Genomic DNA, 17,936 nt, shown 5'->3' on the forward strand with positions numbered 1-17,936 from the left:
AAGCAACAGTTTGGGAGCTTATCACTAGCAGATATAGAAGCAATACTAAAAGGAATCATCCAGATTGAAATGAAAGAGAACACTAGACAGTAACTTGAAATCATAGGAAAAAAAAAGCAGCATCAGTAAAACTAACTACATAGGTAAATTAAAAAGCCAGTATCACTATTAATATATTTTCAGTTTGTAACTCCGTGTTTACTTTATGACTTAAAAGACATGGATAAAACAATAATTGTAGTACAATATATAATACAATCTAATCAAATGGGCACACAGTGCATAAAGACATAATCTATGTTAACAAAAATATAATGATGAGGATGCACAGACGTATAGCAGCAGAGTTTTTGTGATCTACTGTTATAAATTTAGGATGTTAACTGTAATCATTAGAGTAACCAGTAACAATAATTTTAAAATATACAGAAAAGAAGTCAAGGAAAGAATAAAATAAAGGTAAACTGGAAAAATTCAATCAAACATAAAAGAAAAGAATTCAGAAAAAAAGATTAAGACTTACAGAAAACAGATAGCAAAATGGTAGAAGTAAGCCTTTTTGTTCCATAATAATGAATCTGGCTGGTTTATTTTCCTGGTTCTGAAGAGGGAGCTTCTAAACCCTTGTCAGTTCCCTAGTAACAGCAGTATCTTTGTTATTCATGCTGGACTCCTCAGACCACATGTGAGTTTATGCTCACAAAATGACTCACAGTAGGCCTGTACACAGTTCCAGAATAGGGGCTGGCTATAACACAAAGACCAACCATACAGTTAGAGGGCTCATGTTTTGACCCACCTATCAGTCAGAACTATGGTCTTTCGGAAAAGGTCAGGGCCTAGAGACTTATTTCAATCAAGTGGTCAATGATTCAATCATTCGCTCCTATGTATTAAGTTGGTCAAGAAGTTCCTTTGGTTTTTTATAAGTAAAAATAAAAGACACATTTTTCATTTTGACCAAGAACTTCACTCAACAATATATTCACTATTTTGTTTTACCACCTTGTGCCAATTTTCAGTCAACTTCACAATTCCATCTTTCCAAAATTTTTTTATCTTTTTGAGCAAAGAACTGTTCCAGATGTCTTTTACAGTCTTCTAGAGAATCGAAATTTTTTTCCATTAAGAGAATTTTGTAAAGACTGAAATAAATGGACATGTGAAGGTACAATGTCTGGGGAATAAGGCAGATGAATCAGAACTTCCCAGTCAAGCTGTAACAGTTTTTGCCTGGTCATCAAAGACACATGTGGTCTCAGGCTATCCTGATTGAAGATAATGCATTTTCTGTTGACTAATTCTGGATGCTCGTCATTGAGTGCCACCTTCAGTTGGTCTAACTGAGAGCAGTACTTGATGGAATTAAACGTTTGGTTTTCTGGAAAGAGTTCAGTCCTACCATTTATACAATATTATCTTCTTATAAGGAAGACTGGCCTCTGGTGTGGTTAGTGGTGGTTCATTTCACTTGTTCCAAGATATCTTCTATTCATATTATTGTACAGTATCCACTTTTCATTGCCCATCACAATTTGTTTTAAAAACAAAACATTTTTGTTACATTTAAGTAGAGAATCGCATGCAGAAATATAGTCCAGAAAGCTTAATTTACGTGGAACCCAAACATCAAAGTGATTAACATAACTAAACTGGTGGAAATTATTTTCAATGCTTGATTTGGATATTTTGAGTATGTCGGCTGCCTCCTGCATAGTATACTATTGACTGATCTCAAACAATGTCTTGATTTGATTGCTATTAACTTCAACTGGTCTATCCCACCATGAAGCATCATCCAGTGAGAAATCTCCAGCACAAAATTTATCAAACCACTTCTGACACATTCGATCAGTCACAGCACCTTCTTCACACACTGCACATATTTTTTTCTTTTTTTGGTTTCAGTTGTTATTTTTACCTTTCTTGAAATAATAAAGCATAACATGCTGAAATGCTACTTCTTTCCTGCCCCCTTCAATATTAAAATGGCTACACAAAAATTCATTAATTTTGACAAGTTTTTAAAAAATGCATGCTGATATTACAGCTGTCACAATACAATCCAACAAAATTTTTTCCAATGAAGTTAAAGACAATTAAGTGCTACCAGAGCCATGCCCTGGGATTTCTTTGGAAGGAATGATGCTGAAGCTGAAACTCCAGTACTTTGGCCACCTCATGCGAAGAGTTGACTCATTGGAAAAGACTCTGATGCTGGGAGGGATTGGGGGCAGGAGGAGAAGGGGACGACCGAGGATGAGATGGCTGGATGGCATCACGGACTCGATGGACGTGAGTCTGAGTGAACTCCGGGAGTTGGTGATGGACAGGGAGGCCTGGCGTGCTGCAATTCATGGCACTGCAAAGAGTCAGACACGACTGAGCGACTGAACTGAACTGAACTGAACTGAACTGAACTGAACTGAACTGAACTGAGAGCCATCTTCGGAGAAGGCAATGGCACCTCACTCCAGTACTCTTGCCTGTAAAATCCCATGGACAGAAGAGCCTGGTGGGCTGCAGTCCATGGGGTTGTGAAGTGTCGAACACGACTGAGTGACTTCACTTTCACTTTTCTGCACTGGAGAAGGAAATCGCAACCCATTCCAGTTTTCTTGCCTGGAGAATCCCAGGGACGGGGAAGCCTGGTAGGCTGCCCTCTATGAGGTCACAGAGCCAGACACGACTGAAGCGACTTAGCAGTAGCAGCAGCAGCAGAGCCATCTTATGGAAAAAAACGAACAAACCTTTTGGCCAAGCCACTAATAAAGCCACAATAAAAATTCTGAATACTCATAGCTAGAGTGAGATTACTGGCTAAAAACAGAAATTGATGTTCTGAGAAGGTGATGCATGCTGACAACAGGCAAACAGCTAGATCTCTCCTTAAGTGTCCCTTCTTTGGTTTTAATTTGTAGCCTTTATAATAAAACTTTACTTATAAATACAGAGCTTTCCTAAGTTCTGTGACTTGTTCTGAGGTGGTGGTAGGAACCCCTGAATTTGTAGCCAGCTGGTCAGAAGTGTGAGTGGTTGGGGAAACCCCAAGCTTACAGCTTGTGTCTGAAATGAAGGCAGTCTTGTGGGGGACTGTGCCATAAACCTATGAAATCTGACCTTACTCTGCGTAGTCAGCATCAGAATTGCACTGCACCTTATCAGTAATTATCTTAAACATATATGGATTGAACTGTTCAAAATAAAGGCAGAGACTGACAGAATGGATTAAAAGAAACTCAAACCGTGACCCAATTATATGCTGTCTAAAAAAGACTCATTTTAGAGTCAAAGACATATATCAATTGAAAGAGAAAGAACAGAAAAAGATACTCAGTGTAAATAGTAACCAAAAGAGAGTCAGAATGGCTACAGTAACATCAGAGAGACTACTTTAAATCCAAAATTGTTGCAGTAGAAAAAGGTTATTATATTTTGATAAAATAGTCAATCCATTTAGAAGATATAAAAATTATAAACATACATGCACTGAACAACAGAGCCTGAAAACATATGAAGCAAAAATTTATATAACTGAAAGGAAATACAAGCAAATCTACAAAAATAGTTGGAGACTTTGCTACCACTACCACACTGTCAAAAATGAAGCTAAGATGGCAGTAACTTAAATTAAAAAAAAAAAGGAAAAATCCAGTAAATTCCCCCCAAAGGAACCTTCAAGTTGAGAACTTTCAGAGATGTGACATGCGTTCATGTCCAATCATGCTCATATACGTTAGTTCATGCGTTTGGGGTATACTGTCACGTGTATGCATCCTCTACAAGTGACTGTGACTTTTCTGTATCTGTACTGTACAGAGTGGCTTCCCAGGTGGCACTAGTGGTAAAGAATCGGCCTGCCAATGTAGGAAACATACGAGATGTGGGTTCGATCCCTGGGTTGGGAAGATTCCCTGGAGGAGGGAATGGCAAACCACTGCAGTATTCTTGCCTGGAGAATCTCATGGACAGAGGAGCCTGGTGGGCTACAGTCCACAGGGTCACAACGAGTTGGCCATGACTGAAGTGACTTAGCATGCACACACTATACAGAGTACAGTAGCACAGTATCATTATTTTAAGCTACATCTGCAAGAGGATGACTTCACTGAACTTGTTGTTCCATATGAGGAGCTAACTAATGAAGACCTACTGGAATTGGAGGCCCAGAGAAAGGACAAACAGAGACAAGAGGAAGAAGAAGTAACTGAAGAACTGAAGAGGCTCATGCTGCAGGAAATGGCAAGGGGATTTTCTTTATGTGAGGAAGCACTATTAGTTTTTGAGGCCAGGACGTGAACACCGAACAGTACACAAAAGGTTCCAACAACCATTCAGAAAGCAATCCCGTGCTATGGTGTCATCTATGATGAGAAAAGAAAAGAGCTACTAACCAGACACTGGCATGGCCAGAGGAGCCTGACAGGCTACAGCTGATGGGGCCGCAAAGATCTGGACATGACTGAGAGGCTGAGCATAAACAAACATCACTGAATCATTTTTTCAAGGAGCTAAATAGAACTGAATCCAGCAAAGAACGAGAACCTGTGCCATCAACATGAGGCGTGAGTGAAACAGCAGCTTGCCTTCCATCTCCTATTGCTGACAATCCTTCAACTCTACCATCCCCCACCTTCTTTCCCTCCTCCACTCAGTAACTTCTCTTGCCTGTTCACTTGATTCCAGTCCCTGTATGCCAGCTATTGTACTGTACGGCCATACTTCTCAAGGTACTAATAAGATTAAAAGTGTTTTGTTTTTTATGTATTATTTGTGTGAAAAACATTATAAACCTATTACAGTACAGCATTATACAACTGACTGTGTTTGGTAACCTAGGCTAACTTTGTTAGACTTATGAACAACTGGACTTAGGAACATGTTTGTATCTAGACTTACTGTAACAAGTGTTGTTGAAGAGAATGCAGAGAAATGGGAACCCTCATGCTTTGCTGTTGGAAATGTAAAATGATGAAGCCCCTATGGAAAATAGTTTGATGGTCCCTCAAAAATATAAACAGAAGATTACCATATGACCTGGTAATTATACATCTAGGTATATTCTAAAAATAACTGAAAATAGGTGTTCAAACAAAAATTCACAGAAACACTATTCACAGTAGTCAAAAGGTGGAAATAACCCAAATGTCCATCAATTAATGAACAGATAAATAAAACCAGACATTTACCTGTACAACAGAATACTTAGCTATAAAAAGGAATGTAGTATTGATACATGTTATAACAAGAATGAACCTTGAAAACAGTACAGAAAAATGAAAGAAATCAGACAAAGAAAGCCACAAATTATAAAATTCTATTTATAGGAAACATTTATAATAGACAAGTTTATAGAAACAGAAAGTCAACTTTGACTGCTAGAGGTTGAGGGGAAAGGGGGAATTGGGCATGACTACTTAATGGGTCCTGGGTTTCCCTTCAGAGTGATGAAAATATCCCAGAACTAGAAACCAGTTAGAGTTGTACAATTAGTGTGGATATACTAAATGCCTATGAATTCTGATTATTTTAAAATATAATTAAATATTATTAACCATTATCTGGTTATTATTAAAATGTTATTAACCATTATTTAAAAATGGTTAAAATAATAAATTCTGTTCTATCTTACCACAATACTTAAAAACTGTATAAACACATTTTTATTCATTATTATTAAATCAGAACCAAATATAGATTAAAAATCCATGAAAAAATCAGGAAGATATACGCTACATACCTGTTAGTGCTGCTGGTTTGGACAGGGTACTATATTGGTTTTGGGTAGAAATCATACTTTGACGTGGACTTAGTGTTGGTGATGCAACAAGTGAAAGCTCCTCAATAATAATACTGCTTTTGGGATGATTCTTGGGAAGTTCATTTAATCTTTGCTCTAATGAATACTTCAAAAGGTCCAACTTCTGACTTGATTCATTAAATCTTGCTTGAGCCTTACATAGGGAAAAGATAACATTATCATTTAAATAATTATATTCTTTGAATATTTATTAAGCTAAAATTTTTATTTAAAATTACCTCTGAAAGTGCTTTTCTGTCTGTCACTTTTCCTGAGCCAAGTAATTTCATTACATTCTTTGCACCTTCTGCTACTGCAAACTCTATCCTAAAATGATGCCTTAATTCTTCCATTCGAAGTTCAAGAGGACTTATGACAGGTTTGGCTAGAGGAGGGAAAAAAAAAACTTAATTGAACCATTTATTTGATTTTCTAATACATAGTGACTAAAACTCAAGAAAAAGTAAGTAATTCTTATGTTAAAAGAAAAGTTAGTACTTAAAAATCAATAACAATGAAGTAAATAAACACTTAACAGACACAGTGTTAAAATACAGAATCTTTCATTTTAGCCACCCAAACTCAAAGATAAAAACTCAAGATAAAAAACAGTATGCCTCTTTCCTCCTTAATTCTGAACCACCACTTCTTTCCTACATAAAATTAATTTAGTACTATATATGCCCATAATAGTAAGAAATGACAATTTTATCTGTTCCATCACCATTATCAAAAGCCAATTCATTGGTCTGGACTGCTTGAAGAATCTGCATTCGTATCACTTCTATTTTTGTCTTGCTGTCTTGGAGCAGTTGCTGAGCTGTGCCATGAAGTTTTCGATCCTATGAAAAGTAAGTTTGAAAAGGTAAGCAGATACACAGACAAATAAAACATTTTTATAACTTCTAAGTAACATCAAATGATATCAGCAAGTGAAAAACAAAGGTCAAAAGAATATATTTCTGAGCACTATAAAATATATACGTGTAGATACATTTAATTTCAAAACCTATCAAACTGATCAGATGGAAAATAAGAAAAACAATTCCATTAGTTAAAAGCTAGGGAGTTAGTTTTACTGAATAAACTTCTGTTATATGTTTTAAGTCTTCAAGAAAGGGCCTGAATTAAGTGAAATAATGTCCCTTCTTCTCATTCTAGTTCTGGTAACACTGAAACACAAAAAAATTACCATTTTAGGAATTGTGGTATGCAAAATAACAATCCACATAAAGATGTCCATGGGGCAATCTGCCAAACACTGTGAATTTGTTACCTTACATGTCAAAGGGGAATTAAGATAGCAGATGGAACTGAGGCTGTCAATCACCCAATCTTAAAATACAGAGTCATGTGGGTCCAATGTAATCATAAGGGTCCTTAAATGTAGAAAAGAAGGCAGAAGAGGAGGTCATGTGAGAAGAACGGGAGCCACTGTTTTTGGCTTCAAAGACAGAGGAATAGGGCCATGAGCCAAGGAACATGGCAGCCTCCAGAAGCTAAAAAGGGCAAGGAAACAAATTTTCTCCTACATACTCCAGAATGTGAAATTCATTTCCAATTTCTCAATTATAAAACTGTAATATAATAAACTTGAGTTGTTTTAAGCCAATGAATTTGTTAACTGATTACAGCAGCCACAGTAACCAATATACTGCTACTGCTGCTGCTAAGTCGCTTCAGTTGTGTCCGACTCTGTGCGACTCCATAAGCCCACCAGGCTCCCCCGTCCCTGGGATTCTCCAGGCAAGAAAACTGGAGTGGGTTGCTATTTCCTTCTCCAAGGCATAAAAGTGAAAAGTGAAAGGGAAGTCACTTAGTCGTGTCCGACTCTTAGCGACCCCATGGACTACAGCCTACCAGGCTCCTCCATCCATGGGATTTTCCAGGCAAGAGTACTGGAGTGGGGTGCCATTGCCTTCTTTGGTAACCAATATAGGGTTCTGTTTTTTTTTTAAAAAAGTCATGAGACAAGTAACAGAAGTTAATGCCATCTCCTAGTTAATTATATTAGCTGTCAAAGTCTAATGCACTTCAATCTACAAAAAAAAAAAGGGAATGATAAATACAATTAAGAATCAAGTTAGAAAGCACTTAATCATAGGAAAGACCAATTTTTTCATACTGTTTACACATCTCTACTTTTAACACTAAGGCAGTCTGTTACTAATTTGAAAATACTAGAAGCTAAGAGACAGGCATCAGATGTGCAGCATCATTTCAATAAATCAAACACATACAATATATCACGACACTGAAGAAAGGGGAGGATGGAGATATTTATGATGGGAGAGACAATATATAAAAGGAAAAAAAAGTGAAGTGAAAAATATAACACGTTAAACACCAAACTAGGTTAACATGCATTGAAGGCAAAAGCAATCAGCAAATATATGAATTTTTCTTTCATTTCTCTCCTATTCCTACAGTTAATAATTTAGGAACGAGCATCTGGTCAGATTTTGTTGTTTATTAAATAAAATATTCAGATTTCACGTTAAGGAGTTGGGCTTAAATAGTTTATTAAGTCCTTTAAATATTCATTTACATGAAGTGTATGTGTATATCTGTGCATGCAGGCACATGCACACACACTATATTTTTTTAAAACTATGCTTTACCATTAAGGACACTAGTTTGAATCTAACTGCTTGTCTATGACTCATTATATATGCTTTTATGAATATACATATTAATCTTCCAAGTTTAAAATGAAAAAAACTTTAAAATTTCCTCCTGTTATCCAGCATTAGGAAAATCAGACTAAAGATTTGAAATAACTTTTCTATTTGAGACGAGATTAAAATAATAGAAATATTAATACTTCTCTTCTAATTTAATGGGATATATAGGTTTCCTAAAGAAATCACATAAATAGGAATACCATTCTCTATAATAGAGAGCTTCTGTAAGCATTAGATAAAACTAAAATTATATTGCCTAGCATGATTGCCATTAAAAAGTTCCCTTTTAGAGGAATAAAAACAATGATTAATTATTTTAATGAAGTTCTAATGTAAAAGTATAAATATTAAGTAAAATGTTTTTAAAATACTATGCTTTTCAAATAAGCTATTCCTCTTATTACTTTTATCACTGTGTAGACAGTACTTCTGTCATTTACTTCTTTAGAAATACCTTTAACTATTTTAATTTAACATGCAAAGACAAATATTTATATTTCATTTTAAAAGGTAAATGATGTTTCCACATGGACTTCTGAAAGATCTGCACAGATGCTAAAGTGTGAAAAAAGTTTTTAAAACTAACATTGGATGCTGCCTATCACAGGCAATTGACAGTTACTGAATGTCAGTCTAATGCTTTCCAGCATTCAATGAATTTTTACTATCAGTTTTATTTTCTCAGGCATTCAATGGGCTTTTTTATTGAGCACCTAATACATTCAAGGCAAGAGAAAAGCTAGATCCGAAGTATAAGACTTGGCTTATACATTACAAAAATATTGATTTTTATCCTAAGATTATGAGAAAAGTTTTACATAAATAGGTTGAACCATAAAAACATGCCAATATTTGACTGATTTTAACTAAACAAACAGCAATTTCATTTGGTTCAACCTAACAGACCAGGTGGTGCTAGTTGTAAGAATCTGCCTGCCAATGCAGAAAATGCAAGAGATGTGAGTTTGATTCCTGGGTCAGGAAGATCCCCTTGAGGAAGAAATGAAATGGCAACCCATTCCAGTATTCTTGCCTGGAAAATCTCATGAAGAGAGGAGCCTGGTGGGCTACAGTCCATGGGGCTGGGAAGAATCAGACGTGACTGAGAACACAGCCTAACAGACTAGATAAAATAGTTGACTACAAGTAATTAGCATTCTATACTCTACAAAGGACTCTCAAGAGTCTTCTCCAACACCACAGTTCAAAAGCATCAATTCTTTGGCGCTCAGCTTTCTTTATAGTCCAACTCTCATTGGACCCCTGGAAAAACCACAGCCTTGAACAGACGAACCTTTGTTGACAAAAGTAATGTCTCTGCTTTTTAATATGCTGTCTAGGTTGGTCATAACTTTCCTTCCAAGGAGTAAGCATCTTTTTACTTCACCATCTGCAATCACCATCTGCAGCAATTTTGGAGCCCCCCAAAATAAGGTCTGTCACTGTTTCCACTGTTTCCCCATCTATTTGCCATGAAGTGATGGGACCAGATGCCATGATCTTAGTTTTCTGAATGTTCAGCTTTAAGCCAACTTTTCACTCTCCTCTTTCACTTTCATCAAGAGGCTCTTTACTTCTTCTATGGGCTTCCCTGGTAGCTCAGATGGTAAAGCGTCTGCCTACAATGTGGGAGACCCAGGTTTGATCCCTGGGTCGGGAAGATCCCCTGGAGAATGAAATGACAACCCACTCCAACACTCTTGCCTGGAAAATCCCATGGACTGAGGAGCCTGGTAGCCTACAGTCCATGGGGTCACAAAAAGTTGGACACGACTAAGCGACTTCACGTCACTTCACTTTGCTTTCTGCCGTAAGGGTGGGGTCATCTGCATATCTGAGGTTATTGATACTTCTCCCGGCAATCTTGATTCCAGCTTGTGCTTCATCCAGCACAGCATCTCTCATGATGTACTCTGCATATAAGTTAAATAAGCAGGGTGACAATATACAGCCTCGACGTACTCCTTTTTCTATTTGGAACCAGTCTGTTGCTCCATGTCCAGTTCTAACTAAGGCCTCCTGACCTGCATACAGACTGCTCAAGAGGCAGGTTAGGTGGTCTTATTCCCATCTCTATAAGAATTTCCCCCAGTTTGTGGTGATCCACAGAGTCAAAGGCTTTGGCATAGTCAATAAAGCAGAAATAGATGTTTTTCTGGAACTCTCTTGCTTTTTCGATGATCCAGTGGATGTTGGCAATTTGATCTCTGATTTCTCTGCCTTTTCTAAACCCAGCTTGAACATCTGTAATTCATGGTTCACGTACTGTTGAAGCCTGGCTTAGAGAATTTTGAGCATTACTTTACTAGCGTGTGAGATGAGTGGAATTGTGTGGTTGTTTGAACCTTCTTTGGCATTGCCCTTCTTTGGGACTGGAATGAAAACTGACCTTTTCCAGTCCTGTGGCCACTGCTGAGTGTTCCAAATTTGCTGGCATATTGAGTGCAGCACTTTCACAGCATCATCTTTCAGGATTTGAAACAGCTCAAATGGAATTCCATCACCTCCACTAGCTTTGTTTGTAGTGATGCTTCCTAAGGCCCATTTGACTTTGCATTCCAGGATGTCTGGCTCTAGGTGAGTGATCATACCATCATGATTATCTGGGTCATGAAGATCTTTTCTGTACAGTTCTTCTGTGTATTCTTGCCACTTCTTCTTAATATCTTCTGCTTCTGTTAGGTCCATACGATTTTGGTCCTTATTGAGCCCATCTTTGCATGAAATGTTCCCTTGGTATATATAAGATTGGAATATGTGAACTTTAAATTTATTTTTTACTGAAAGATAATTGCTTTACAGAATTTTGTTGGTTTCTGCCAAGCAACATGAATCTGCCATAGGTATACACATGTCCCCTCCCTCTTGACCCTCTCTCCCCATCCCTCCCCTCTAGGTTATTACAGAGCCCCTGTTTGAGTTCCCTGAGTCATACAAATTCCCACTGGCTATCTGTTTTAAAAGACTGGGAAAGGAAGGCCTTTAGATAGATGGTCAGGTACTTTCAATGATGAAAGGGAATGAAAAAACATGGAAGCATTTTTTTTCAAAAGTGGTAGACGCTAGAAATAATCCAATATATTAATGAACACCTTGGTCTGTCATCTGAATATAAGAACAGGGAACATTTCTTCAACATGTCTTATCAAGCCCTCAGAAATCATTCTGAAAATCAATGTACTACTTAAGAGCCATGAATTTGCATTCTAATGTTGAAAACAGATAAAGAAATTGTGTAAACTATCACTTCAGGTAGAGGTGATGCAGTGAAAAGGGATAAAGAGAGGCAGGGCGTGCTATTTTACATAGGATAGTAATGAAGAACTTTTTGAAGTGGTACATATGAACAGAGATTGTAATGAAGTGAGAAACCCATGAAAGTATTTAGGAGAAGAGCTATCTAGGCAGAGACAGTAAATGCAAAGGCTCTGAGCTAAGTGTGCTTGGTATGTCCAAAAGATAGTAAAGAAGGCAATATGGCTAGAGTGTAATGAGAGAGAATGAGAGAGTTTTAGAAGCTAAGGTAGGAAGGTAGCCAGGGGTAAATCATGTATGAACTTGCAGAATCACAGTAAGGACTCTTTTCAAAGATTTTGTTCTAAAATTACTAGAAAGTCCCTGCAGGGTTTTTAATAAGCATGTGAAAATATCTGACTTATCTTTCAAAAGGACAACTCAGGCTCTAACATGTACAGGGGTAAAAACTGTATCACAGAATCAAAGAACCAAAACTCTGAAGAGGACTATCTACTGGCTAATTGAATTAATCATACCTATCCCCAAATCTGCTCCTCATTGGAAACACCTATCCTTGTGAAGGATACTACCATTCATCAGTCTATTCACACAACCAATCTAAGAATTATCTTTGATTCTTCCTTCTTCCTCATATCCAGACAGCACGTATTTATCATACCACAACTGCTTGACTCTGTCTTCTTTTTTTTTTTACTGGTGCTATAAGAGGCTTTAAGCCATGTTTAACCTGAACTACTACAAAAGCTTCCTTAAACTTGCTGTCTGTAGACTTGAGCCTCTCATTAATTTTTCAAATCTGAGGAAGATGGATGTGAACTATCTAAATTTTAAATCTGAACATGTATTTTTCTTTGCTTAAAGTCTTTCAACAGCTCCACACATCTTTAAGATAGAATTTCCACTGCTTAATTTTGTACAAAGTTTTTATAATCTGGTTTGTCTTTAGGCTAGCTACACCTTTCACTATACCTCATTGCTTAAAGTTCTTTCAGTAGGGGAAAAGGAAAAAAGAAAAAATCTTATTGTGCCTTTCTGGAGATTCAGATATTTCTCCATTAGGTCATGGCTTTTCATTGAAAATAAGTTCTTGAACTGATGAATATTACTATTAGAACCAAATCTAGACAAGAATAACTCACAGACCTATCTCAGATAGGCTGTTGATATGCTCTGGATATTGAACTAGACCCCTTCTCAAATTAATGAATCTAATTAAAAATAAAAGGCTACTGGAAATTATCCATTTGTTTTATCAGGCTACTCACAGGCCTGTTTATTTTTCAACCTGTGGTTATTATAAGTTATGTTTTCCTTTCAATACATCCATAAATCTATTAAATTTGGGGAAGGGAGAGTGTTGCTTACAGACCACTTTGAGAATACGGCGAAATCTCTGGCACTCTTACTCATCCTACGTATCAGAATATTGGGGATTCTCCGGTGGCTCAGTGGTAAAGAATCTGCCTGCCAATGCAGGAGGTGCAGATTCAATCCCTGGGTCAGGATGATCCCCTGAAGAAGGCAATGGAAACCCACTGCAGTATCTTTGCCTGGAAAATCCCATGGAGAGAGGAGCCTGGCAGGCTACAGTTTTCTTTTAACTTCAAGGATTCATCAATCTCTCAATCTAATCCATCAACCCTTTACTCCAGAATGTTTTCATTTCAAAACTCTCAGCATAATATGGTACATCACAGTTTCAAGAACACCATATTTGCCTTTTAAAAAAGAAGCCCAAAATAACATTTGATAAAAGTGGGAAAAAAACAAAAACTCAAACTGATGATCAATACTAAAAATAATAACAGAGAAAAACCAACTCTACTACCCCATAATAAAAGTTCAAAGTTAGTGAAGTAGTATACTATTAAGTATTAGATCATGTAAATAATACATCAAGTAGGAACAATACATTTCTCTAAAAATAATTTTAAAATTAGTTTTAAATATGGCATATAATGAAACTAATTTTCACAATAAGCTTAAAAAAATCTTATTTATAACATAAGCACATACAAGTAGGTAGGGTACATATCTCCAAGCAAAGACTCCCACTATCCCCTTCTCTTCCCCCAATTTTAAATTCCTGCTAAACTTAAAAGCAAAAAATTCCTACTCACTTTTATTCTGAAATTATGAAATCTCTATTAAAATATGGAAGAAACTAATTCACAGAGACAAAAACCTTTAAAATAAATAAATTGAAAGTAAAAGGGTGGATTTTATAATAAATCCACCTTTCTAAAACTTTCTGAAAATGATAAAACTATAGAATCTGAGACTGGAAAGGACCTTCATGTTAAACTGGTTTGGTTGTTCCTAACATTTTCTCTTTCACATTATATCTCAGAAAAAGGACACATTCCCATTAGTAACAAGTGCTCCCTATACACTGGTTTTCAATTAGGAGTAACATGCCCATACCAGATGCCCTAAGCACCCAAAGATGAGTCCAATCATTAACAATTCAATGTCTTCTCTTTTCATTTGTTCTTTCTTAAAGCTCTGTATGTAGTGATGGAAAACTCATTATAGCTTAAATCTTTTTAAATAAATTTTTTGTTTCATTAACAGAACAACTATAAATTTACAGAAAAGTTGCAGTTTTCTATGGACAGTTCCTCTGCACCCTCTACTCAGATAATTCCACTTAAAAAAATTGTACTAATTGATTTTGGTAGAAATAAGCAATTAAGAAAGTATTACTTTAGAAATCTTTAGTTTCCAACTTGTTTTATGTCAATACTTATAAATTTGGAGGTTAAAGAGATTTCAGAAATCCTAATACAGTGTTTAAGCAGTAAAATCACGAAAAGCATAAAAATGCAAAAAATGTAGTACTAAAAACCATGAAGAGGATACTTGTTTACAGTATAAGAGCTTAAACAAGAAGAGTATCATCTTGCTCACATCGACTGTGAACATTCACATCAGATAAATTTTTTATACCTCTGTACCCTGTCCACAAATGACTGTGAAAGTGCCACAAATTCTGATTCTGGGTTTCAAATAAATTTTATCAGGTAGGCTAATTCACACATGGGGAAATCTGTGAATAACGAGAATCAACAGTATACACCTACATTTCTTTACTGTACTTACCTTTGAGGATCCATTCGAATACATCTGTATCATGTTCTCTGCACCTTGTTTTACTTTAAGTTCTATATCCAATTGTTTCTGTAAGGCCATCAACCTATTATTGCTGGTGGAACAACGAGAGTCACTACTGGGAGTATCTGGAGTCCGTGGGCAATCTGTAAGTCAAACAGCATGTTAAAAATTATTTACTAGGATGAATTGCTGCTTAAAATTGCAAGTTAATATTTTCAAAGAATAAAGAATTATAAAGTTTGAGATAAGCTTAGAGTCATTTAAATAGAATCTCCTTATGCTTACAGATAATATGAGAATTTATTATATAGTCTTCCCTGGTGGCTCAGAGGGTAAAGCGTCTGCCTGCAACGCAGGAGACCTGGGTTCCATCCCTCGGTCAGGAAGATCCCCTGGAGAAGGAAATGGCAACCCACTCCAGTACTCTTGCCTGGAAAATCCCATGGACAGAGAAGCCTGGTAGACTACAGTCCATGGGATCGCAAAGATTCAGACAGACTGAGCGACTTCACTTTCACTTTCATGCTAACAGATAATATGAGAATTTAAGTCAGGAAAATATTCAAGTGGAGTTGTAGGACCACCTGCCAAGGATACTATAGAAGTGACTATCCGGAGTCTGAGTTTAATCACTGTTCAAAGTTTTACTAGCACAATTACTTTATAATTAAATCAAATCATTTTGACTAATCTGTTGGTTAGAAAATAAAGCATTCTCAAACAAACTCTAAAATAATTACTTATAAACAGGACTAAGGGTACTTCAAATATCATACTAGCATTAATTAAGTAATAATCTAAGTGTATGCATAAAGCCTTCACATTTTATTTTCTACTAGGATGGCAGGGGGTGTAGGAAGACCAAAAATTCAAGTCCACTGCTTTTCATAAAGCATACCATGGTACTTTTATTTGGAAACAAAAACTTCAAATACAACATTCTAATTATTCTTGGTTATCCATTATTGCTGAAACACACCTAATAATTTGACCACATATCTAAAATTCCTCATATTGAAGTTCACGATTTTGTGTTTTATCCACACAAAGTTAATGAACTTACAAAAATACAGATATGTTATATACTGATAAAAATAATACCATTTTATAATTTATATAGCTACTTTACAAGGTGTAACGATCTAAAGACTTTCTGGACTCTCTAGGCTTCATAACAGCCCTGTAACAAGTATTATACCTATATTACAGAAAAAAAACTATAGCACAGGGAAGTTAAGAAACTTGCCCAAGGTCATACAGCTAGTAAGTCAGTTCTGTTCCAAAGTCTAGCTTAGTAACTGCTGTGCTATGCTACCTTTTAGCCATTTATAAGTCTTGTAAACAGGTATCCTAAACCCTGTGTGTATACTTACACATTTAACAGTATAATTTATACACACAAATATGTGTATATATGCACACTAATTCTTTAAGAAAAACAACCATTTGCGACAGATATTAGGCACACTTTACACGTCAGGAAACAGGTAAAGTTAGAGTTATTAGAAAGTGAAAGTTAGAAAGTTAAGTCGCTCAGTCGTGTCCAACTCTTTGCGATCCCGGGGACTGTAGCCCACCAGGCTCCTCCATCCATGGGATTCTCCAGGCAAGAATACTGGAGTGGGTTGCCATTTCCTTCTCCAGGGGATCTTCCCGACCCAGGGATTAAACCCCTTCCACATTAGAGGCAGACGCTTTAACCTCTGAGCCACAAGGATGAAATTCATGAATGGTTTTTATTGTTACTCAACTCTCATATTACAAATGAGCTGCTCCAAAAGTTGATTTTTTTAATAAGTGACATACACTTAAAACTACTATAAAAGGTAGATAATTTTTCAGGCACACAAAAGAACTATTAAACATATTTCTATGGACAGAATGTTTGTTCACCCCCAAAATTCAAATGTTGAATCTCTAGTGTGAGAAAACTTGGAGGTGAACCTTTCAGGAGTAATGAGGTCATAATGGCAGTCTTCCTTAGTTATGTGAGGATATGGTGAAAAGATGTCTACAAATGAGGAAGAGGGCCATCATTATAACTCTACGTTGGCACCTTAATCTTGGAATTCTCAGCCTCCAGAACTATGAGAAACAAATTTCTAGTTTATGGTATTCTGTTTTAATACCACAGTCTACGGTATTTGTTTTAAATTCTTTAAACAAAAAGAATTTAAAACAAAATTTTGTTTAAATTCTTTTTTTTATTGCTAAGAAGTAATTCCTTTAATTATTATTACATTTTTATTTACTATGTATCTTGGCTTCATTGGGTGTTTGTTGCTGCACAAGGGCTTCTCTAGCTGCAGTGTGTGGGCTCAGGAGTTGCAGCACACAGGCTTGGCTGCGATATGTGTAATCTTAGTTCCCTGGCCAGGGATCAAACCCAGGCCCCCTTCATTTGTAGTGTGGAGTGTTATCCACTAGACCACTGGGGAAGTCCCTACGGTATTACATACCCACACACACACACTTCAGGGGTTGTGCCTAGGTCTGAATCTGTTTTGGCCCTGAGATTTAGTACAAACCATGAGATATGGGATAAAGTCCCTAATAGCTCTGTGCCTCGTATTTCTCATCTGCTAAATAGTGAAAATGACCTCTACCCCACAGAATTATTGTGACTAAATGTTATGTGTAAAGAGCTTAGAAAAGGGCAGGGTGCATAATAAATCCAATAAACATTAACTAGAACTAGTCAGTGTACAAGTGTTTGCTGAATACATAAATCAAATGAAGGTTACAGTAATGACTAAAAAGTATATTCAGATTTGTGAACAATTATGTTTTTTCCTCTATTTCCCCTGTTTTTAAAACATAAATGATATAAGACTCTTGGAAAAAACTTAAAATTATACAAAATCTGGTACATAAAGTTAATTTCTAGTAAGCACATTTTTTAAAAGAACTGGAATGCAATCAGAGTTAAAAGGTCCTCTAGAGACACGTATGGAAATGTATTGCTTATAAAATATTTGATGGTGTTTAGTCTACAGTGAGAAAGAGAAATGATTCTTGCCTGAACATTTAAAAAACTATGAAAGAAGCTGTCCTTTCACAATCTTTTCAAAGGGTAGAGA

At 36.3% G+C, this 17,936-nt stretch overlaps 1 protein-coding gene across 3 annotated transcripts in view; it reads right to left on the minus strand.

Annotated features, from left to right (window-relative positions):
* PKN2 (protein kinase N2) overlaps nt 1-17,936 on the minus strand; it is a 93,026-nt gene that overhangs the window by 57,972 nt on the left and 17,118 nt on the right. For all 3 annotated transcript variants that reach the window (XM_068965054.1, XM_068965055.1, XM_068965053.1), the window contains exons 2-5: nt 14,845-14,999; nt 6,525-6,642; nt 6,040-6,185; nt 5,741-5,954 (exon numbers count right to left, since the gene is read on the minus strand). In XM_068965054.1, coding sequence (XP_068821155.1) covers nt 5,741-5,954; nt 6,040-6,185; nt 6,525-6,642; nt 14,845-14,934 — 568 coding nt within the window. In that variant the 5' untranslated portion in view covers nt 14,935-14,999. The remainder of the gene's footprint in view (nt 1-5,740; nt 5,955-6,039; nt 6,186-6,524; nt 6,643-14,844; nt 15,000-17,936) is intronic.

This window comes from Capricornis sumatraensis, chromosome 2 (assembly GCF_032405125.1).
Source record: "Capricornis sumatraensis isolate serow.1 chromosome 2, serow.2, whole genome shotgun sequence".
Classification (NCBI taxonomy): domain Eukaryota; kingdom Metazoa; phylum Chordata; class Mammalia; order Artiodactyla; family Bovidae; genus Capricornis; species Capricornis sumatraensis.